The following is a 24,003-nucleotide window of genomic DNA, read 5'->3' as shown; positions in this document are numbered from 1 at the left end:
TTAAATTTGCAAACAATTCGTTAATTCAATGATAAAGGGCGTGATAAGTGGGCTGCGGATATTTATACAAAATAAAAATTCTGTGCAGTATTTTCAAGCTGCATATGTAACAGTATATTCAAATTGTTTAGACAACTTTCCATTGGATCGGCTTAACTTCACCTTAGCAACCCAGAAATGTCTAAATTGATACTATATAATCCTGTACGTCGTGACGAGAAATTGCCAAAAATCGAACTTTTAAGGGGAGGAGTTCACTGGTTTAAAAGTTATGCTTGTTTAAAGTTGAGCAATTACACTTTGTTCTGGGAGAAACTGCTATCGAACAATAATTAAAATGTAGAGAATCATATACGGAATCTTAAACAGAAGGTGTAATCCAAGTTAGTTGGCATTCAACTTTAAACAACTTATATGCATTCAACATTCAACTTTGAATAACTTTTAAACCAGTCAATTCCTCGCCTTAAAACTTCGATTTTTGGCATTCTCTCGTAGAGATGTACAGGATTATATAATAAAAAGATAAAAATTTCTGGGTTGCCATGGTGAAGTTTAACCGTTGGATTAATTTCTTTTTGCTATAAACGCATAAAATGCGCAGACTACTGATAAGAATCGAAAGTCAAGCATATTTGTATATATTTGAATATAAAAAATGGGATGTTTACCGAAACGCAAGTGCAAACGCGCATATCGATTACCTATGCACGACTTCGCGTTATCTATCGTGACGCATTCGCGCGCATGTGTTCAGAGGTTGTGGTTCGAACGAGTTTTAGCGGGTTCGAATGAGTCAGAACAATGCTATCTTACTCCCCGTCGCGGTTCGCTGTTTTTTACACCAATAGACCGATTTTACAATGGCCACTTTTACCGATTGCGTAACGTAATAATTCGTGCTGACGGTTCTATTAATTTGTATCGATTGTTGCACGATTACTATATGTAGGATGACACAGCAATCATGGCATGGACATTTCTTGGCTATTATAAGAATCAAAGATGGAGATTTACCTGAGTGTTCCCTGTCAAGTGGACATAGCAATGTGTCTGTTCGCTCGCTTATCAATTCTACATTCCGCAGTCATAAATTAAGAAAGACATGATTATTTGTACTAGTTTATATTTGAACCTGAAATGACATACGGCTTTCCTGGACTGTGAAATATCGCACAGGAAACTTCCTAAAACTATTCTAAAAATTTACTGAAATACTTGCAACCATGTAATTTAAAATTACAAAATTTAAATCTTTCAAAAAAGATAAAGAAATAATTTTTCAATACAGCAACCTAAATGGGTGTCTAGATAATCTTTTGAGGTCATGGAGACACATGATTAAAGTTTGGCACTGAGTAAAGTTAAAATCTTCGAATTATAGTGTAACTACTTAATTTGCGTACTATTCAATGGGAAGTCTTCGAGATGTATGACCACGACTTGCTGATTCTACTGATTATAGTTGTAGGTTTAGGCTCAAACACTTCTTTGTAACATTCTGTGTTTGATCCTAAAATAATTTCAAGTGTATGTCCTGTATGTGTCTAGACTATGTGTCCGTTTATGGTTTGCTGTTTCTATTTAATCTTATCACAAATAAAATAATTCACATAAATTCGAAGAATATTAATAACTCATATAATACACGTTATGCTGACTTAAGGTGTTGTACAACCATATCTGATCATGACTTACCTATTCTACTTGCTCCCGTTAAAGTACCGAATAAAACTTGTCTGATCAAGCAGCTAGCAGCTTAGCAGTTTGTCTGCTTAAGCTTGTCTTGTCTGCTACTCATTCTACTTGTTATCGCCAGAATTTAAAAATCAAATTCCTTGCTATCAATTCCTCGCTTGTGAAGAAACCAATTTAAGAACTGAATAATACACACTATTAAACATGTCTGTCCAAGGCTGGAATATTCTGTTTATTTCCATCGCAAACAAAACTAAAAATTGTATACTCTAGCGAAGGAGATTTAAAAATTTTTCAAGTAACACAATAGAATGAGAATTTACAAAAGTGTCTGTCCAAGGCTCACCATTTTTACTTCCAGCCACCGCGACAACAGAAGAGAATTTTTCTCATTCGACGTTTTGTTTCCCAGGTATATTAACAAGTCTGTTCATGACTCACAGTTTCTACTTCTCGCAACCAATAAAACAAGTATTCAAACGAACATTTGAAGTCCATTTTCTTGGAAAGGAAAGAATTACAAATTTTATTGCACACCTTTAACTTATCCACTCATACAAAAATCTTCATCCCAATTCCACCACGACTGCTGGAGCATCCTGTACAAAATTCTTAATACTGCTTTCGTAAATCGTATACAGTCTTCTTCGAAACACACGGTACAGTTGAAAATCAATTTTTGAATCTTCTTGTTTCACGACCTGAACGTTACTCTGTTGCTTTTCGGTGCAATTTTGTTTTGTATAGGACCATCCTCCTCGTATTGCAGCCCGTTCGCTGCAGTATTCGATGTAACTTTATTGTACATACTATTCTCATAGTTGTAGGTGATCGGCTTTCTGTCTTTGGGTGCTATTTTGTTCTGTATGGTTGTGACAGTGCTGGTGGGCCTTGATCCATAGTAACTTCCAATCCCAGCAGTGATTCCGTGCCAAGTGTAAGCCGTGTCTTCTTCTATGTTCTCGTGGACTTCGTAAGTATGCTGTCCATTGTTTGCCGGGTTTCCGTGGCCTCCGTGGACGTCTGAAAATATTTTTAACACGTTATTTCTGTTCACAAGACATCCTCAAGGCTGCACAATTTTTACAGTAAATACCGGAAGAGCGAAGAAGAAAGAATAAAATTGTAAAGTAAAAACATCCTGGCCGTGTGTTCGACTTGTTTATTCTTCAAACGGACCACTGTACTGCAAATCGTGTGCATTCTTATTTATTTAAATGAAGCCGGCACGAGGCAAGGATAACTGCGCAACAACTTATATTCATTGCGAAATCGATATTCGAAACGAAATTCAGAATTTGATTTCAAACTTTGCCATGATTCCGTTCAGAATTTTATTGCTTATCGTTCGATTAATCGTTCGGTTTCATTGTCTCCGAGTGGTTGAGCAGAGAGTGTGATTGTTTCATGTTTGGACTGTGTGCGTGCGCGCGCGCGTGTGTGTATAAATTTTGTTGTACTGAAAGTTGAACGAATGAGATTTTGGAATACTATGATTTTTCTCTCACCACGATTTCCATACGATTTTAGTATGGGAATCGAATTAATTTCGTTCGATTCGTCCTTTCAATTAAACGAACAAAATTTAACGTTATATGACAGTTCAAAGGCTGCGCTGTTTATGGTATTGGCAATTATCTTCGGATAAAACTTCGCATTCTGCTGAACTTGCAAATTGTAACATATCCGCAGATACTGTGAGTGGAATAATTTATTTCCGCGAATGCAACAGAAAAAGGGGTGATAACGATTTTTCCTATATTTTAGAACGTCGTGCAAATTTACAATCTTATTGATAAGTGTTAGAAAAATGCGACGAACATAATGCGACTCTATTGAATTTGAATTACATATACATTTCAGATACGATGATACATATGCACCGTAAATGCACAATGTGTCTAATAATGACAAACGAAGCCTCTGACTATTAAATATTGACTGTTGTTTCCAGGGACAAATGATTAGGCCATTTTCATCGCTCATATTTTCGCCGCGTTGGGATTCTCGCGCACGATGAAGTATTCGAGCAATATGTAAGCAAACAGACGGGATATTTACCATGATTTCCATTACCACCATGACCACCATGCCCACCAAGACCCATGTGCCCTCCATGACCACCGTGACCACCATAACTACCGAATAAACCATGATTACCAACCAGCAGGTTCGACAGCGCGTTCAACCCGAACGGGTCTTTATTGTGAAACTTGATGGTCCTTTTAATCTGCTGTTGTTTCAAGCGTTGCTGTTGTAACTGTTCCCTCTGCTGCCTCTGTCTTTCCCTCTGAGCTGCCAACCTGTCCCTCCTCTCCTGTCTGATCCTTTGATATTCCTCTGCATTCTGAGATCTTTGCCCTGCTGTCGATTTAACCAGGTTTCCGACCGCCTCTAGCGTCGATATCGGAATCTGGAATAATTTAACAAATTTAACACTAATTTCGTAAAAATTATGAAATCAACTATCAACAATTCTTCAATACCTGCAACACATTGTCGATGGTCTGCGAGTTCTCCGGGCTAAACGATTGCGCTGCTGCTGAAGTTTGCCTGATCGCTGTGATCGGGATCTAGAAGGCGAGACACAATTTTAACCCTCCGTATATGCTATGCCGGAGTCATTCGTGACCCGTCGCGGTGGGGATAAATCCAATATAAGACGACGCTTTTTATTTCGAAATAAGAAAATAACTATCCCCTCTTCTTCTTCATCCGAAATACGACGAAAGCCGGGCCCAAGCCATCGCCTTATATCGAAAGAAAACTAGCGAAATATCGGCGTGGGTCAGAAATGACTCCGGCATAGGCCTGGAACTCGCATAAGTCCGAGGGTTAATAATTGTACTGGTGATTGAGTCCCATATTAATTTGTTTTCCATGGGGAAATTAAATATAATACAACCTCAGTGGAGAGAGAATCATGAAATATTGGGCATTTACTATAAAAGTATTTGCAACTAAAGTGACCCTAAAATTGAATTTGCAATAGGCCATTCGATAGCTTATAGAAAGAAAATACTTTGTGCCAATTTTCAACTTTATATGTCGACAGGAGTAGTCGGGTGTCAAAGAAAGAAATCGGGTTAACCTTGGAGGTAATATCGACGAAGACTACCAAGCAAATGGTAAAAATTAGCGATTTTTTATTTTTTTAAGTACCTACCCCCACTTTGACAGATCTGAAAAGTGTATGTTAACATTTATGACGAGATGCTAAAACTGTGAAAATATAAACGTAGTATCTCATAACTTCTACAAGAAATCGGCATTCCATGATTTCTTTATTTTTTAAAATTCAGTTTCGAAGCTAAAAATTCTGAAAAGATTCATAGATGTACATACTAATGGCTAAAATATGCATGATTTTTTTCAGAATTTTCAATTCAAGAGGACACGAGAAATTACGGAAAAACCTGATTTTCTTTAACACCTCATTACTACCCCCCCATGTCGACATATAGGGTTGAAAATTGGCAAGAAGTATTTTCTTTGGATGTGCTACCAAATGGCCTATTGCAAATTCAATTTGGTTTGGGGACACTTTTGACCTGTTTATCCGGCTACACCCTTTAATGATGTTTATGCAATTTCCTACTTTCTGAACAAGTCTGGAGTGCTTCGAATTACGTAAAGATAGATTTTCCATCGCAAAAAGATCTGTAATTTGCTTTTAACGGTCTAATTATTTAATATTTGTGTCAGAGGAGTGATGTATGAAATAGTCTCGCTATAAAGGTATTCATAACTGAAAGATGTTTGTACAATCTCTAATTTTCTATAACAAGCTTGCAATGCTCGAAAGTAAAGAAAGATCGATTTTCCATCGTGAGAAATTTCAGTGTTTTGCCTTTGTCCGAGTCGAATTATTTAATATTTATGCACAAAGAGTGAACGAAAGGAACCTATGAAATACTCACATTGAAAATATTATCAATAACCCGTCCACCCTCTTCTGAGTCGCTCTGGCGTCTTATCCTGAGGCACGTCTGCAACAGAAGGTATCTGTGTCAATGTTCCATCGGTGTTTATAAGTCGATTAAATCATCGCGCTCAGTAGAATCCGCGAGAACATCTTTTCATAGAAACAGGTCGCGATAAATTCGACCCACGCAGTCCAGCAAATCTGTTATTGTGAATTCGGAAGACATTCGTTCAAGACGATGCGTACGATCGTTCGCGAACAGTTTATGTGGACATGCTCCTCGCAGCTTTCACTTTTCTACATATAAAGAGCGTCAAACGATTTTCTGCGTGCCCCATTATCCGAAAGGTCAGCGTGCCTTCTTGGTTCGCGTCATTACTCCTTTTAAACTGTCTGTGTTCTGTTTGTCGTACGAGTTTTCTACAAATTTTCCAATTCTTAACTGAAAATTGCCATTAACAAAAAAAAAAAAAAAATACTAAATAGTCCCTGTTGTTGTTATTATCTTCGAGATCGAATACATTCTTTTAAGGGGGCATGTCTAGTTAACGATCCGAAAAATCATTAGAAAGTTTTTCTGAAAAATTAATGGATGATTTTCTAAAATAAGTAGCTCGTTTAAAAGAATATATTTATATATATATATATGTGTATATATTCTTAAATAAGTGTAATGTTTTGGAGCCTCACTATTTTTAATCAATCGTCGAGACCTCGTAAACGGTTCGTATTATAGATTGGCTATTTCCATTAAATTTTGAGTCTCCATAGAACTCGTATCGAGTATATTTTCTCAATTAAACCATAGGACTACTGTTTCCATGAAATTTGTTAATCGAACTACATTTTACGAGGCATCAAAGAAAACGTTAACGGTGTCACTAATTTCGGTACGTCCACGCAAAAATATTTGCCCGATAAAAAAGGATCACCTGATGACGTGCGAGGGACAATAGAGATTAGTATGAACGTAAAAGTGCTTACCCCGACAGAAACAATGAAGCAAAGAGCGCCAACAACGACGAAACTTCTCCCGAACATGTTCGCTTCTCTCCGACGATCCGATCACGATTGTAACGAGCGATCTTCGTGATCGACGGACTGCAGAACAGGTCGACGATCCACGGATCTATAAGGGTGGCTGCAAGATCCCACGCCGAGCATCGACCAATCAGATCCCCGCGGATCTCCTTTTGACCAGTGGTCCTTTCTATTTCACGTAATCTTCGTACGCACGACCCGGCCCCTTCTTTGTCCTCTCTCGCCGACTGAACACGGGTTCGCGTCACTTTTAACACGTATAAGCACGGCGTAGGTGGTCACTGTATCATGCTGCACACCGGTGGGCAGTGGAGAAACGCGATCGGCGCATCGGAACAATTTTATTGCCGATCGTGCGTCCAACAGTGAAGATCCTATAAGCGTTCGTTTTGTTTGAGGTTCCTACGTGCAAATCTGATCTGAAGATACCCGAGTGTACATTGTATCTGTGGTACTTACGGAGCTTTCAATTATACCTGATGGTCTACGTAGACTACCTAACAACCCCTACCTAATCAGCGACAACGACTACCTAATCAGATCTCTAGAAACGAATCAAGAAATCGAGCACAGCGATTCAATCCAATTCAAGACCATACGAGCCCCAATTGATCTAACTCTGTCAGGCGCGTTTCAGGCACACCTCGACGCCTGGAAAGCTGTTTTCAGCGACACGACACTCACCAGAAAAGGCGCTCGACCGACGACAGCAGAAATCGGTTCGCTCGACACGTCCCGACACCGTTCATCGACGATCCACGGGACTCGCGAAGATCGAGACCGTTGATCCACATATAAAGACCCGGGTCCGCAGATCCCACGCCGGCGGGTTCGACCAATCGAAACCGGCAAGGTGCTTTCTACTTACCGCAATCGGTCTTCTCGAATTCGCGCGTCCCGCGATCCCGTCCCTGTCCTCTTTCGCTGATTATTCTCGCCCGCAGGTGTTGCCGGCATGTGGGTCGGGACTCGGGGGCTAAGTTACATAAATATCGGACGATGATCTTCGCCGGTGACGTAACAAGAGCGAACCTCGCCGGCTGTTCTGCGTTTTGCAACGACCTGCTTCCCCGCGGCCTTCGAAAGACAAGTTTGCGGCTCCGACGTCCAGAGAATCGGTTTCTCGCGTGTCTGTTTCGGTAAACCTTTTAATTTAATTTAATTGGGTAAAACACGATTGTACATTCTCAGTTACGTTTATAAATAACAGATTCGCTCAGTCTTTGGCTACTCGGCGGTTAGCTCTAACAGGATTTGCACTGAAGGATCGCGAAGGCGAGGACGTCGACGAGGTCCACGGGGTTTCCAAGGAGCATCAGTATGCGTTGGGATTGTCCTGCAGGTAGGTGCCCACCTGCTTGCCCAGATCCTTCTGGAATTGTCTCACGTTGATGTCCGATTGCTGGAAAAGATAGGATTCTTCAGTCGTTCTAGGATTCGAAGGAACAGTTGGGACAGATTCTACAGAGAAGAGTTATTGAAGGACAGATCCTACGGAGAACAGGATCAGAAACAGAGTTTTTGGAATTCTGGCTACAACCTTAGGGCTGTTGCTAGTCCCCTACGAATAGAGTCCTAGAACCGTAAACAGAACCTTGTAGCCCTTCTCAATCTATCAACGCGATTAAAATCAATTTTAGATGGCATCTTGGAAACCTAACTCGAAGCCGCTCTTGCAAGTCCCCCGATATGGGTAAGATAAATCAATGTAAATGGAAATCGAGCTAGAGTCCTAGAACCTTAAGCAGAACTGCCTAAGTTGACTTTAGTTCTTAACGAGGTTCAAATCGATTTTAGGAAGAAGACGATCGAGATGGCATTCGGGAAGCCTAACTCGAAGCTTCAGGCTCTTGCCAATCTCTTTAAATGTTTAAAATGGGTTCGAGAAAATACAGATTAGGCTATAATCTCCCAGAACTGTATACAGTAATTTCTCTATATATGACGCCAAGGCCTGGTTAATAAATCGCGGGGTATACCTCGGACGCCGCGCCGAGGAGTGTAAACATAACACTCCAAGGTGTTGCTGACATATATCGAAAATTCACTGTATAAGCCATACAGAACTCTTCAAGTTCTCCTAATCTTCTAACAAGCTTTTTCGAGCATATCCTGGAACTCTAGTCAGAAGCGTCTGATTTTGCCAGGGCTTTTTAAAGTTCTTGAGGAGTCTAGGGGATCTTAGTCCCGTAAAGAAAGAAAAAGAAACATTGTCTTACGTTTAAAGCCTCGTTCCACTCGAGATTGAACAGTTTAACCAGACCCAAGACGTTCCTCCTGATCAAGGTTTGTATACTGCTCCTTGTCAGCACGAAGGGCGCTTCTGTGGTCGACGTAGGTCGTGCGGTTGTCGTTTCTGTCTCGTTTGTGGAACTCATATTCTTCGAAGAAGTTGTGGCAGCAGTAGCTGTCAAAGAACCCCTAGGCACTGAAGCCTGAGTGGCTGAATCCGGTGCTATGTTGTTGTTGATCATCTCGCTGATCTGCTGCAATGCTGATCTTGTGTCGTTGATAGTCTGGAATAATTAGAATATTTGAGAGGGTTATTCGAGAATTAAATTATCTACTGTACATGGTGTCCCAGAAATGTTGCACTTGAAAGAGGCGATTCCCAAGGTCATTTGAAGTAACTTCTTCCTTTGCGGGAATGTTCGCCGCGGCTTTGTTAAAGAGTTATCATCGAAAAACACCGAACCAATAAGAGCGCAGCTACCGCGGACGGATTCCAATTCGGCCAATGGCAATGCCACGCTCAGCGGGACCTGTTACCGAGTCGCAATCCGCTCGCTATAGCCGCGCTCTGATTGGTCCAAGTTTTTCGTTAATAACTCTCGAACAAAGCCACGGAGAACAATGCCGCAAAGGGAAAAGTTACTTCAAACGACCTTGGGAATCACCTCTTTCAAGGAAGTATAACATTTCTGGGATACCCTGTAGAGAGAACGCCTTAAGATTGATCGAAAGTTGCTTTAGCTTCACTTACCTCGAAGGTGACTCTCGCAAGGGTCCAAAAGAACCCCGGCCTCTGCTTGCGAATTTCTCTAGCAACCCTCTTCGTCTCCTCAGACATGATCTTCTCATCCAACGAATTGTCCACCTCCTTCTCATCAGAATCCTCCGACAACAATCTATCAAGGATCTTCATATTCTCCGCTATCCCCTTCTCCCTCGAACTTCTTTTTATCTCTGTACCTTCCAATTCTTTCTCCGCGTTATTTAGTCCAAAAGTTTGATAATCGTAATATTCTTCACCTTGCTGGTAAGTCTCAGGCACCTTCACAGGATATCTCGAAGAATCACTTCGAAATTGACTTGGTTCATAAATTGGAACCGCTTGGGTGATGTAGTGAGTCGCGTACGATTGCGGCCTTTGAATACTTGGCGCGGCATAGTGATCTGGAAATATTTGACGCGGTGGCAAACTACGATCTGTGGGTAGAGGCACCGGATAATTCGGCCAGTGCGTTTGTTGAGGGTCGCTTTGCAAGGGACCAACGAAGGACAGGAGGAATAGGCCAGTTGACAGTGAAGAGAGCAACGACATCTTCATCTGGAAAGAAATCTGATTAATTAGTTACAGAAATTAGGTGTGTGATAGTGTCAATATTTTTCTTGGTTTCATGAGAAACATTCTATCGTTCTTGTACGTCAAGATTAAAATTCGTTAGAGAAAGGTTAATAGACTACGTCAGACGATTTGATTTTCATGTCTAAGCTGTACAGACTAACAATACATTTAGAGCAATTCTTAAGAGTCGAGACTCCGTAGATGCGCGATAAGGTAGAGTGACCAGGTTACCGACAAAAATAGACGGAGAATGGTTTTACGTGCCTCAACTTTTCGTCCTTATATGAGAACCTTTTTCGCTGGGAAAGGGCTCATTCGAAAGAGGAAGGTTCAATCTAGCGCGCGCTGGTCATGAGCCGACGAGATTATGAAGATATTTGTTAATATAAGCGTTAGAAGTAGGCCAAAAATTGACGATGTGCGTGCCGTGGAATCCAAGCAATTTTATGCCTTTGGATGAGTTTTCTGGATGAAATCGAGAGTAGCGCGCGCTAAAAAGTATCTCCAGCTACAAATTGAGCTACTTTTTGCTAGTACAGAGTAAAAAATGTGACATGTTTAGTCACAGACTTAAGACCCGTCGGATCAAGATCAAGACGGATCTTAAGTCAATGGTTGAAGGCTGTGAACGGGAATTATACAGCAGTTACTGACCTGCTGACTCTGCAAAAGTCACGTGACCACTCTTGGAGCTTAAGGGCAATGCTTCTGCACCATTTTAATAAGCAACAAACCCATTTTTAACGAAACAATTCCCCAAAAAGTTTAAAATAAAAATAATTGATACTTGCTTTTCAAAGAACATCCAGCAGAACCGAGTCGAAGCTGTGCAATCCCGAATAAGAACGAGAACCAGAAAAACAAAAAGGCTTACGCTACCAAGCCCCGATTTACCACCTTCGCGATAAGGAAGTATTAGAACGCTGGTCTTTGCGCTTCATATTCCCGTCGCGTGTGCAGCCAGCGATTGCCCGGCCAGGGAAATGGAAGAAACGCGACTAACGAGACGATTCGTATTCTCCGGGAGAGCTTATTTGATTTAAATGGTACTGATCGATTAGCCAATGGCCGGTTTGCATATACGGGAACGCGGAAAACCCCGCCAGCCTCGTCACACCCACGGAATCGTGGCCCGTGAATCACGCATGCATCGCGAACACTATAACTCGCCTGGCACTGAATTTCAGAAAAACCGTTTGCCCGTGGAACTTCGTCGCGCTTTCACTCGTTGCACTTTCCTGCGCTTATTGAAATATCGGTTTGCCCGCGGAAGTTTGACCACGTTAGAATCATGCGTTATGGTGGAATTGAAGCGTTCAAGGGCTCGAAGTGATCTAAACTTTCTGATAGGAGGAGCGTGACTGACGGACCGCGAACGAATTTCGGCTTTTCAGGGGACGTTGGCTGGACACCTTGCCTCGTGCTCCATTTTCACCTGCACGCGACCTCGAGATGACGCGTGATGCGAATTCGATAGCGATTTATTTCGACTGTGGCGAAATCGAACGTCGGACGACGAGTTTAGGGCTTGGCGTGACGACGGCTGCATGGGAATGATGTTTACTGGGTTTTTGGGAAATTCTTTGATTATGGGTATTGAAAAAATAGCATAAGAATTTGATAGCGTGGAAGACTGTCTAGTGTAAGAATTTCTCTTATTAATTGTATCGGTAAAATTTCATTGAGTAAAGCTCAAGAAATGGGAATTCCTTGTTTGTATATTCCGGAATCATATTTTTGATGCTATAATAATCTTCAAGCTTCCTACTAACATGCAGATTAATAAATATAAGCCATTATAAATTCTGTGTCGAATGTTTTTATTTGCCGCTGAGAAACTTAAGGTTTCAGAAACAGAGATTACATGCGTCTCTAGCAAAGAAACCGTAAAGCCTAGCTGAGATTAAAATAGCAAACTCCTAAGGTCTAATAAAGTGAGCGTAAACATTCTTGTCAACTTAGAGACTCGAGGCAATCCGCTTCTTTAGCATTGCACAGTGCGAACATTTTTCTAACAATATTCTAGAACTTCTTATACAATTAAGACAGTGCACAGAAACTATAATGAATGTTGAAATGTTGTAGAGTAAGGAAAAAATGAAGAATGAAGGTGTTTTGACCTTGAAAATATTTGTTGAAGGCGACCATTCTTCGGAAAAACTTCGGTCTGCCAAGAAAGGTCATCTTCAATAAATATTTCCAAAATAATAACCCATCGGTCACTCTTTCTCCCAATTGTTCCCTTATTCTGCCATACTTCAGCAATAATATAAACAAATTTGATCGCTCTAGCTCATTTCTATGAAAAGTTATACAACCCAATAGCAAAACCGACCGCACGATCAGGATTCATTTTTAGTTCGACTCGAACGTTGCTTTATGTTTTATCAATTTTTCGAAAGGCTAATTATGGAGCCAATAAACGAGTTACATAACCAACAATCATCGCGTAACACCGCAAAGTGAAGTGAAATCAGAGCTGCCTCGAGAACTGATACACACGGCAATTGCGATCTTATGAAACGTGGATGTCCCTGGTACAGAATTACGCGACCACCCAAGTAGATCGTCGATGCACTTTCCAAGTGCAATGAACGATCCCCTTCCGCGTGCATTGTTAACGCAATCGAGAGATTATTGCGCCCCCGGGATCCGACTACAAATTGGAAAGCCGAGTTAAACGGTTTACACCGTCGGAGATGCAAGACTATTGTCCACGCGATTTGTTTGTAGGATAATGAATAAACAGACAAGGAACGAAACTTTCTACGGAAGTGTGTTTCGATTACGCGATCATGCGAGAGGAGAACAATTCACCGACGCTTACGTTGCGGCTGCTGCATGACGATTGTGCGGTCTCTGCTTGATTTCATCGATTTGGGGAATTGAATCCTCGAGGAATTGATTTCTCGATGATGTTTGCGGAAAATTGTTTAATCCCTGCACTCGGCAGCGTTGCGTTGAACCGACTCTCACTACGGTCTTTATTGTTCGGATTTTATCGTGGAAACTTGCACTTTTTTGTCATCACGATGATAACAAAATTTTTCGTAAAACCGGAAATTGGAACTTTCGCGGTAATAGTTCTTCCAGAGAATTTGCAATCTTGAATCTTTAACACGAATCTTCGACGTCAACGAATCTTTGTTACAGAAAAGCTGCTAATTGAAAATTGATTTTCCTTCTAGAAGCTTCTAGAATCGTAAAATGCGTTTCTTTAATCATTTTCTCATATCATTAATTTATCATTTTCCAAGCGCAAGATTTAATGTCCCAGAAAATAATTATCGAGCTCTCGAAGAAAAGGATGTAGAAATTTGAAAAACAAAAATTCCAGCTTGTCTATATAGTGTTCTGGACGTCGATGTGACTCACACAGATGAGCAACGATTATGTCAACCGTTTTTTTTGGCAACGACACTCAACGACACTCGGTTGCACGGCGATTTTTCGGCAGCAGTTACGAAACCTCGTTACGGGAACTCGATCGATCGACCGACCGGTCGGCAAACGTGTTGCCCGGAGTTCAGCAGAGTCGATACTTAGCCACGTTCCTGTGAAAAGCAGCACCACGTGGACCACTATACAGGCATCTTTCACTTTCACTCCCGGCCGCGACCACGTGCTTCCTCGAACGTAAACCAAAAGCGTTCACGCCACTTCGTGCTACATCGCATTCGATCGTGATCTGGTTCCTTGAACCAGCTCCGATCAACATTAACAAAATCGTGGTACGTTCTGCAAATCTAATCTGAACAGAACTCTTGTTTAACACTAGAACAACCGACGATTGACGTATACCCCGGAGGGGTCAAAACGACTTGTTTTATTTATTCCTCCCAGTAATTTACTGCTTCGTGAAAATTGTCCCATAGTTTCTGTCATTTTATGGGTTAAAATATTTTTGCAGATCGCGAGAAAAAATAGAATTCCGATTTTCTCAAAAAGTATTATGGCAGAAAATAACGTTTCCTCTGTCAACGTTTCTTTCTGACTAAGTGAGAAATACTTTCTGCGATGCACGAGCATCGAAAACGGAAGCGTATCGCAGGCGTTACATGTTTTTCTATACAAGCGAAAATATTGTTACGGCCATGGAATAATATGAAGAAATTAAAAGAAGAATGAAAAAATCACAAGTTCATCAATGTTTCGTGTGGGTCAAAATGACTCTTCTCGGTATATGTGGGTATAGTACATAAAATTTTACAACAAGAAGACAAAAACAAGGAAAACTGCTTTACAGAATTAATTATTTACATATTTTAGAAAAAGTCATACAAACTTTTACGAAACAAAATGTACTGAAAATAAGTAATGATTAGAAGAAATGCCAAACAAGTCATTTCGACCCCCCTTGGTTGTTCTAGTGTTAACAGGCTCCTCGTTCAGAGAATATCATAGTACTGTGACATAGTGCTGTGACATAGATCGTGTAGGCCTACCATTTTCTTGTAATCGCGTCGATTGCGCCGAACGTAGAAGGCGCACTACATACCGTCAATTCAACTACTAAATGCAGTTCATATTATATCGTATTTAGTATAGGTGATAGCCGAACTGACTAAGATCGTGTAGCTCCGTTCCGTTTAGATCGAGACTTTACTAAATGTCGGTTTCTTCGATCGTATAAAAATAAAATTGTTACAAACGTACAAAACTATTGACGAATACCTTCGTCATCATATTAAGTAAATGTTCGACTCTACAATAAAATATGATTTTCCTTTTTCGACCAAGTAACGATAAATTATAATCTCACTGCACTGCCATAATGTGAACCACATTCACAAATCGCTAATATATTAACAAAACACATTGCTACAATATTAAATCGAATGGTCACATTTTAAACTAATACATAGTTCAATTGACATTGTACAACAAAATTGTACAAAATTAGTGTTGCACATTGCAATTATCAAGTCTTCTGGTACTTCGGTTTTTCAAGAGAAGTGTAATGATTTTTCCAGTGGTACGGGAAAGAAGAAATTTCCTTTAAGCATACCACAATTGCGAACACTTTTCTTGCAAACATAACACGCTCTATTTCCCCGACAATCCTTTCGTCAATTTCGTGAAGTAACAAGCCCAGTGCGCTCAACATTAAAAAGACGAAAAACCCCGTCTTCGTCGCGCGTCGACCACAAATTTCTCTATTGCGAAGAAGGCAAATATTTGACGCACAAATTGCCGTGTTCCCTCCAATTGCTTATTATAAGGTACGTTTTTCGTCACGCAACTTCGGTACGCACGGAGCAATAAAGAAATGTCACGCGACGGTTTCAGACATATATGATTCACTCGAAATTCCACGACGACCATTTAAAATCGTTTACGATCGTGAGGAACGTTTACGTATGATTGTTGCGCAACGCGGGCGTCCACCTGTTGCGGGTCAGTGATTCTCATCGCGTGGGAAGTTAGACGAAATTAGGGTAACGCGTTCTTTGACTTGTTATGCTAGTTGGTTGTGGCGTATCGTTGCTGAGTTCCATTTTTACCGCCTATCGCCGACCAACTTTTATTTAGGTTTACATAGAAATTGATTTTTGAAAGAATTGGTTTTGGAACTCTACTATTTTTACAAAATCAACTTTTCGAATATAGTCCAAGTTTTAAAATTTCTAAAATCCACAAAAATTTTTCACACTTTGTAATATTGTGTACATATAACAATTACAAAATTTGTTCTCCTCAGTATACTTATAAGTGACTTATATGTTAAGTACAAAGATATAATAATGTAATATTATGATATAATATCTGTGGTCGCTAATGACCTAGTTGTTGATGCGACCTGTATAAATAAATAAATTAAAAAAAAAAACTTTTAAACTAGGCTTTTAACCAATAATTTTTATGACCGATCGATTATGTTCAGTGTTCAATTTATCGTTCGTTAAACACTCTGAATTAAACATTCAAATAAATGGCATAATGGGAAGTGCACAATGTAGAATAGACAAACCGCAGCAGGCTCGTGTAGGAGAAAGGTGAAATGCGATCAAGTATCAAGGACGCTTCGATCGAACCCGATGCATTTGCATTTGCTATTGTATCGGAAGCTACGCGGCGCATAATAAACAGCCTGATGGGAAAAACTGAAATCTTTTCTAGAAATATTGCTCGTGAAGTTTATTTGAAACTGAATTCAAGTAGAAACGTATTAAACTATTACTTAGAAGTGTGATCTCAATAGCGAAAGGAGAAAATGGACATGGGTGAAATTGTTTCTCAATGCTTGGAGTCATTTATGACTCGTGAAGTCAATTATAGAATATACAATATTGGTTAAAATTTTTCCTGAGGAAACCAGAAATTTAAAACTTTTTTTTACGCAATTCATTCGATTTTGGCGAGAAAATGCCGAAAATCCAAGTTTCAACACTAGGAATTTACTGGTTCAAAAGTTATGCGTGTTTAAAGTTGAGCGTGAACGAGAAAACAATTTATTTCCCAGGCTGGAACATTATTTAAGATAGTAGTAAAATAGAAAAACATCCTTAATCTTTGTTAGCATAGACCTTTCTCTTGTGTTTCACAATTTCACAAGCACCATAAAGTTAGCAAGATTGAAAACACCGTATGTCCCAATCCAGAAAATCGTTTGAGGTAAAAATAACATGGAAGTATCCTTAATCTTTGTTGACATGAATCTCTGACTTTGAAGGTGCCATAAAACCACCAAGATCCAAATCCTAGAACCGAACTTTCAACAAAAATGATCAATACTTTGAACAGCAATTTCAGAAAAATCATTGAATCTTGAAAGCATCGAGTCCCAGAATAAGAATACCACTGATTGGGAACAGGGTTCCTCCTAATGACTATACAAACCAATTTAGAGCCCACTAGGCCCGCCATTCGGGTGCATCGACCTCATCGGAATGAGGTTCAAGAAATTCTTTCTCTCTCTGAAGAACCCAACGTGGATTCGTCATTGTTTTCGTCACCGTTCAAGCTAATATTATGCCACAAACGCATAAGCATAATGCGATACTGTTCGACTGACATGAACGAGTCATTTCACAGTGTACTCACTTTTGCTTGTTCTCCGCAAACACCTGTTGCGCAGTCCTCGTTGTCCCCTAACACGAAACCTTATGCAATTCCTCCCTATTATCCTGTCGCGGGGAATTGAATCTGGAGAGCTACTGGAATCGTGGAGGCAGTCTCTGGCAAATTGGGAACGTCCTCGATCGATTTACCAAGTGCTTAAACTTCTACGAAATTCTGAAACAACGGGTCAAATCAAATTGGTCGATTCGTTGCGATGATTAGACTGTAGGTTTTTGTACTTATAACAAAACTTAGGGGATGAAATATAGAACATTGAGGAGACCAAAAGAAATATTTCCAATTTATTAAAATCCTTAAGGGAAATTATTATTGAAAAGAAATCTCTGTTTAACGGTTATTTAACAAAGTTACTTAATAAAATTATTTAATAAAGATCTGCAGACCAATGATTAGACTGCGGCTTTTATGCATTTATGGCGACAATAAAAAAACATAAAACAGAAGAAACATGAGATGAATTTGTTATTATTCCTATATTATTTACAACCTATTAAAATTATTAAGAGAAGAAATATATTTTTATGTAACTCCCTTTTTTTTAAATTGATTCAGACAATTTTTATTTTGCATAAAGATGCGCAGTCTACTAACGATTGTATACTAACTATTAAACCTTAATGCCGTGTAAATGTTACTACAATGAACACTGGATCACTTTACAGTTTTCTTAAATAAAGTTTAATACAGTCTGGAATTGTAACACTCAAGCCATATTCTACTTTAAAATGATAAAATAATTTTTTCAATTGAGAAACGTATTTGAATAGATTTTTGAGTCATTCTACAAAGTAATCAGTTCTGAACTGGACAAAGTAAGTCATGGGATATTCACCAGCGTTTTTGGTACGAAGGAGATGAATTTTTGTTGTAACCGATGGACCTCGAAACACGAACTGCGACCAGCAAAACGCATTCGCGTTCTCGAAGGTGCAGGGGAAAAAATGGGAGCTCAAAGGATGCAATTTACGGTGTCACTCACACAGCAAAAAAGCCGTGCGTGTTTTTTCTAACGATCAACAAACCGCGCTATTCATAGATTCTCTTGCATCATCTGTCCCCTGCCTCTGGAAGAAACCTAAAATCCGCGATGCAAATCAACAAAATTTCGGCGCTCGATTGTATAATAAAACGTGTCCAGCTGTTACATAAGCGCCACGTAACGGATTATGAAATAGTGACCGGCAGTTGTTCGGCCTTGATAAGAATTTTGGATCTCGGTTAGTGATCCTTGAGCTACATCCAGTAGATCGAATGGAAAATAAATCAGAATCATCAAAAGTGAAATATAAATTGATTCGAGGCTTGTCTGCTCTTTGACCGTGGGCAATTTATTTTATTTACAAGCAAGTGACCATAGGATAATTACTAATTGTTACTAGATAAGCAATCGGTTATCGACGGTACTGACTCACCGAGTTTCACGAAACTCGCGTGCAAGGCAATTAGGTCTTATCGGCGCTTTCCTGGTGCATTTAAATACGAATATCCGTCTTTTTCATTCGGAAAAATAGTTGAGAATTGTTCGATTATATTGGAAAAGTTCAATGCTGAGAAGTCTACTGGAAAATTAGTCGTGGCGACTGGCTTGAAAGTCTGAGTAGGACTATTACTGTCTTTAAAGTCTATTTTGCGCACAAAATGCAAACAACAATCTCTCCAGTCAGAGAAATGATCCATCCGTCTCTTAACAACTTCAAAAAAAAAATTCAATTCATAGAAAGTTGACGAAATAATTTTTGTGTACCTTGCAGTGAACAGCTTCGAAATCTAACTAGTACGTTAACGATCACTATCTTCAGGTCTCTTCAGGTTCTACTTCGGGCATAAAATTCAGTCGTCCGTCTCTCCAGTCAGACAAATGGTCTAACCATCCTTTAGCAAGCTCGGGAGAGTTCAAGATCGAAAAATAGACTGCAAAATCACTCGTACCTCGCGTTCAACAGCTTCAAAGTTCCGTCCAGGATATCAAGGATCACTTTCTTCAGGTTCTACCTTGCAGACCAGCGTCTGCTGCTCGACAGACGACACACGCGTGCCAGACAAACCCGTAAGAACAAGTGCATCTTGCTGGACGGCGGGGCCGACACTAACGAGATGAGTTTCTCCGCCTCCCGATGCCTCGAATCAGCCTCGAAGGTCGTTCGTATTTTTACGAAAGACCTTGCGCACCGTGGACGCCGAACAAATTTTACGAAATTTTAGTTCCCTAGCCCCTCTTTTCTTAGGGGTCTCGATCCTGGCATCTGAATCACCGCGCGCTGGAAAATCCATGGGGTGACGTGGATCTCTCTTGTGGCTTTACGATCGCTTTACTTGGAAAATTGAGCAACCACTGTGGAGAACTGATTTGGCAACGATGGTGGTGCGAGGTGTTAGCTCGATGTTTGCCGTGACTCAACTCATTCATCAGTTGGCTCTTCGTTTTGTAGAATTTATTAAATAATGTCTGTATCCATATGTGCTATTTATTTTTTGTTTATTTGATGGAAGAAGTGCGTGAACGATTATTAAATTGTAGGTTTTATGCGTTCATGACGAAATTAGTAGAATAAATAATAAAGTCGTCAGAGAAATTCAAGAATGTATTTAAGAACTGTGTAGCATTCTTAAAGTCGACTTCATTCAGAGAAATAATAAATTTCCATTCACAGTAAATATTTATTCTGCATAGATTCTTGCGGTATGCTCATTTCTGTAATCCCGAAATAAATTACTTTGTAATATGTGTACAATATGTCGGTATGTCTCTATACAAATTGCTAAAAAATAAAATCCACGTAAAACTTTGCATTTAGAAAGAGAAAGATGGAGTAAACTGCTTGCAGATCTCTCTGTAGAGAGGATTCATGTATCTACACGAATGAAATGCAACGCCCGACGAATGGCAAACCGTTCGACACGTCTGTACAGCGTGACACAGTTCCCCAGGCGTCTATGAAACTGTTGCAGGCACCTATTCGACAAGTATCACCGGTGCTTTCAGAAGATAAAGACAAGGATGAGGCAACGAACAGACTCGTGGCCACACATGTTGTGAAACTCGGAGATTTATGCGAATTTTTTCAGTAAACAAGCCGCTATCTCGTCCTGATTACAACTATAAAAATCCCAGAGTACCTTGCCCCGTGGCGAGCAGAAACAGATACACTTGCCGGTTAAGTGGAACATACCTCGATTCATAATTACCGCGATTCATCTGGTCTATCGATGCCACGATGAATGTGGAACTAGGTCGGACGCATCGCATTTTCTTCTCGACAAAGGCGGCGTCGCGACGCCCGACACAACATCCGACGACCTCCGCTTGCATAATCCCCTCATTTACATTGCCATGTCGGACCAAATGGCGCAAAGTTCGTCGCATTTTTCCGCCTAGATTCTCAAGAAGGTCGCGACGCGCTGACCTATTCCAGACCCCTTGTCACCTGCTTGAAAATCGTTAATTGCGCAATCGCGTACGTCCACAACCTCTTTTTTAGATTGGAAATTATGCACTTTCTAAATCGGCCGGAGAAAAAACTGATCGATCGAGATGGGATCAGAGTGCAGGAAATTCGACGTTGAGTCGACTCGATCGATTCGATAAGACTCGCACGAAATATCGGTCGAATTTACCGGTTTTTAATTGCCGCTTCCACTTCTTACCTGTCGCACCTGCGACAGAGTTGCTATTGGCGCCGTTTCGGCAAGAAATTATCATCGGATCAAGCAAGTTTTTGCGGAGTGAAAATTTTCTCGTACGATTGTAGCAGACTGGACTTTATTGCTTGAAAGTAATACAACGATATTTGAAAGTTGTTCGAATCTTTTACTGTTTCGTACTTCGCGCGTTTTTGCATTAAATGCGGGAAACGTGCAGTCTAATTAGGATAACTTACATGTTGCGTTGCTTCATAAAACTGTCTTTCGATGGTCTGCTGAATCCGAATGAAACCTTTGCTGCTTTTTCACTGCCCTGCGTACATTAACTGAATTATTTACCTGGCGGAAGGAGAATGGATACAATTCTGTTAATATTTTTGTTATTTTACATTTCATCTGCTCCTTTCTCTCATGAACGACTAAAATCCCGAGTCTAATTATGACAGGTTCACCAGTTGCTTTACGAAATTGTCTTCTAAACGTTCATTGAATCTGACAACTTCCTTGTTGCTTTTCTTTATTGTGCAATATAAATTAATTGACTTATTTATTCTAGCGTAGAAAGAACGCGTAACATTCTTCTAATATTTTTACTATTTTTTTACACTTCGTCTGTACATCTTAAATGCATAGAATCCGATGAATATTTATGATAGATTAACGTGTTGCTTTACGAACAAGTGTTCGAATAGTTTGCTGATTCTGAAAAGACCTCTGTGGCATTTTTATTGTGGCTTTTTTATTTACCCAGCGACGAACAGGTAGAATTTCTTCGGCGACAGCGTCGGGAACCTGAAATTCCCGTTACGTCACTCACGGGGTGTGAGATCTATGCGCGCGGACTTTATGCAAGACCGGTTGCATAATCGTGACGTTTCCTCCAGGTATAAATAATATAGAAACTATATTGTAGGAAGTTCACGTCGATGCTCGATCGCGTTCCTCTCGCTCCCCGTGCTTTTCCTTTTAATCGAATGTTCAAATATTCCTTTCACCGGACACGGAAGTCTGCGGGGACTGATTAAGAGCGTTTTCCTCGAGACGCTTTTGCCGGCTACGAGTGCAAATTAATAATCGTCAAGAGCTACGCGTCAAAAACATTCGACAAATCTAACCGGGCAGCATTGAGACCCGTAGTAAACGTTATAAAACAAGTTACCGAGCGATCCAGTAAAAATAACACGCGATCAGACACAGGATACAGATAAAGAATTATTCGGCGCAAATTAACAATCGTTGAAAGTTGTGCGAAAAACATCCGATGATTTTTGCAGGACAGAAGCCCACAGAAGTTGGAAGCATTGCGAAACAAGCTATTGAACGATCTAACAGAAATACAAACAGGATATGAAAAAAAAAGACCATATAGGATAATTCGAAAAACATTTGATGAATTTTTCTGGAGGGAAGCCCATCGAAACTGGGGACGTTATGAAACAAATTATTAACGCTAGATAAGTTTACCTTTTACGAAAAAAACGCTGATACAAATTATCGTGAACACCCTATATATATATATATATAGAAAAACATAAATAAGTTTATTTAAGACATACGTTTGTTTTCAATAGAATTATCAGCCCCATTATCATACAATACCACTCATCTGTCGGAGGGAATCACTAACTGACCAGATACCTTCTTTTTCATCCGGCAATCTATTGTTAAATGATTCTACAGAAACAGCAACTGCAGATTAAAAACACGATGTACACGACGATTCAGTACAAATTAGTAATTGTCGAAACTTAGGCGAAAAACATCCGACGAATTTTACCGGACTACTTGACACTCATAGAACAGTTACAAAACAAGTTATCCAACGAATCTACAGAAATAATAACTCGAGATTATCCCTACTCCTACCAGTCTGAGGCCTATGCCGGAGTCATTTCTGACCCACGCCGATATTTGACTACAGTTTTCTTCCGCTATGAGACGATGGCTCGGGACCGGCTTTCGTCGTATATCGGATGAAGAAAAAGCGATTTTCTTATTTCGAAATAAAAAGCGTCGTCTTATAATAAAATTGTACATGTTCGACGGCCACGAATGACTCCGGGTATAGTATACGGAGGGTTAAAACAGGATGTAGATAAAGGATCGTTCTCGGAATAAGGAGGCGGGATTTATAAAAATTCCATTCACTTTATTATACAGTCCGGGTAGACCGTTTTGAAAGTTCACAAAAACTGTCGCTAATCACTAGAGCGACAAAAACTTGCTATACACAGTGTTGCATGGTAATTGCGTGACAGGCCCGACAAGTACGAGACATTGAGCAATCCGAAATAATCGTCGAAGAAGCTGTGTCTCGGATGCGGAATTTCTCAATCGGTCCGTGTAACGATTCCAGGATACTGCGGTGTCAATTAACGCGCCTAATCGACGCGCGAAGCCTCCGAAATTCAAACGCGAGATGCATTTTGTCTAGAAAGTGCTCACTCTGTGAGCGGAATCGTTCGCTAACAAGACAAATTGCTTCGTTCGGTTTTTACGAGGCAGCGAAGCTGGCTTCGGAAAAATTGTTAACGCGCTTGTCTAATACAAGTGGCGGTTTCTAAATTGTAATGAGCACCCGTCGGTTCCTCCTGCATGTATCTGGAACGCTTGCCTGGCGTTCTCTTATGAAGTATGTATAGTCAGGCGAAATATTGCAGGTGTTCTCTACCGGCACGCGACTCCTGAACTATAGCTCCAGTAAACGCGTAAGTTTATGGCTGCGCGTTCAAGGAACGGAACGATAGTTCAGGCAGCTAGTGAGCGATTCTAGTAGCCCATGAAAATGTACTCGACTGATGCTTATTGGATGATTGATTGAGCCATTAATTTTTTCGCTGGGCTATCTTGTTCGCTTTACACGTAGTTGCTCTCATTAATACTTGTTTGATTATACGCTGGAGCGGTTTAATTGGAAAATTGTAATTTATTGCGTTGAGAGATTTAGAAGATGTTCGTACGCTTCGAGGCCATTTTGATTGTAGGTCACTTGTTGAGCGTTCGTTGAAATCACTCGGAGCTTAGGGTACTTCTTCGACACGCGTTG

The 24,003-nt window shown here is 40.2% G+C and overlaps 2 protein-coding genes across 5 annotated transcripts; both read right to left on the bottom strand.

Moving 5' to 3' along the window:
• Positions 1 to 1,888: 1,888 nt before the first annotated feature.
• LOC143352535 (uncharacterized) lies at positions 1,889 to 6,749 on the bottom strand. Its single transcript, XM_076785119.1, has 5 exons — positions 6,608 to 6,749; positions 5,619 to 5,687; positions 4,185 to 4,271; positions 3,760 to 4,111; positions 1,889 to 2,721 (listed from the first exon to the last, which is right to left on the bottom strand). Exons 1-5 carry the CDS (start codon positions 6,662 to 6,664, stop codon positions 2,393 to 2,395), a joined length of 894 nt encoding a protein of 297 aa, XP_076641234.1. The 5' UTR covers positions 6,665 to 6,749; the 3' UTR covers positions 1,889 to 2,392.
• LOC143352532 (uncharacterized) lies at positions 6,716 to 19,433 on the bottom strand. Of its 4 annotated transcripts, XR_013081957.1 has the most exons (6): positions 18,148 to 18,390; positions 17,277 to 17,468; positions 9,648 to 10,214; positions 8,884 to 9,180; positions 7,124 to 8,066; positions 6,716 to 7,038 (listed from the first exon to the last, which is right to left on the bottom strand). XR_013081957.1 is itself a non-coding variant. In XM_076785111.1 (5 exons), the coding sequence occupies exons 3-5, from the start codon at positions 10,212 to 10,214 to the stop codon at positions 7,980 to 7,982; spliced, it is 951 nt and encodes a 316-aa protein (XP_076641226.1). In that variant the 5' UTR covers positions 17,277 to 17,468; positions 19,245 to 19,433; the 3' UTR covers positions 7,829 to 7,979. The 4 variants fall into 4 exon arrangements, 3 of the variants coding, with proteins under 3 accessions (XP_076641229.1, XP_076641226.1, XP_076641228.1); XM_076785111.1 differs by lacking the exons at positions 6,716 to 7,038; positions 18,148 to 18,390 and adding an exon at positions 19,245 to 19,433 and having other exon boundaries at positions 7,829 to 8,066; XM_076785113.1 differs by lacking the exons at positions 6,716 to 7,038; positions 18,148 to 18,390 and adding an exon at positions 19,060 to 19,183 and having other exon boundaries at positions 7,829 to 8,066.
• Between the last annotated feature and the right edge of the window lie 4,570 nt (positions 19,434 to 24,003).

The sequence above is a fragment of the Halictus rubicundus genome, chromosome 3 (assembly GCF_050948215.1).
Source record: "Halictus rubicundus isolate RS-2024b chromosome 3, iyHalRubi1_principal, whole genome shotgun sequence".
In the NCBI taxonomy this organism is placed as follows: domain Eukaryota; kingdom Metazoa; phylum Arthropoda; class Insecta; order Hymenoptera; family Halictidae; genus Halictus; species Halictus rubicundus.
Note: the sequence above shows the minus strand (reverse complement) of the source record. Positions and strands in the feature narration are given on the sequence as shown.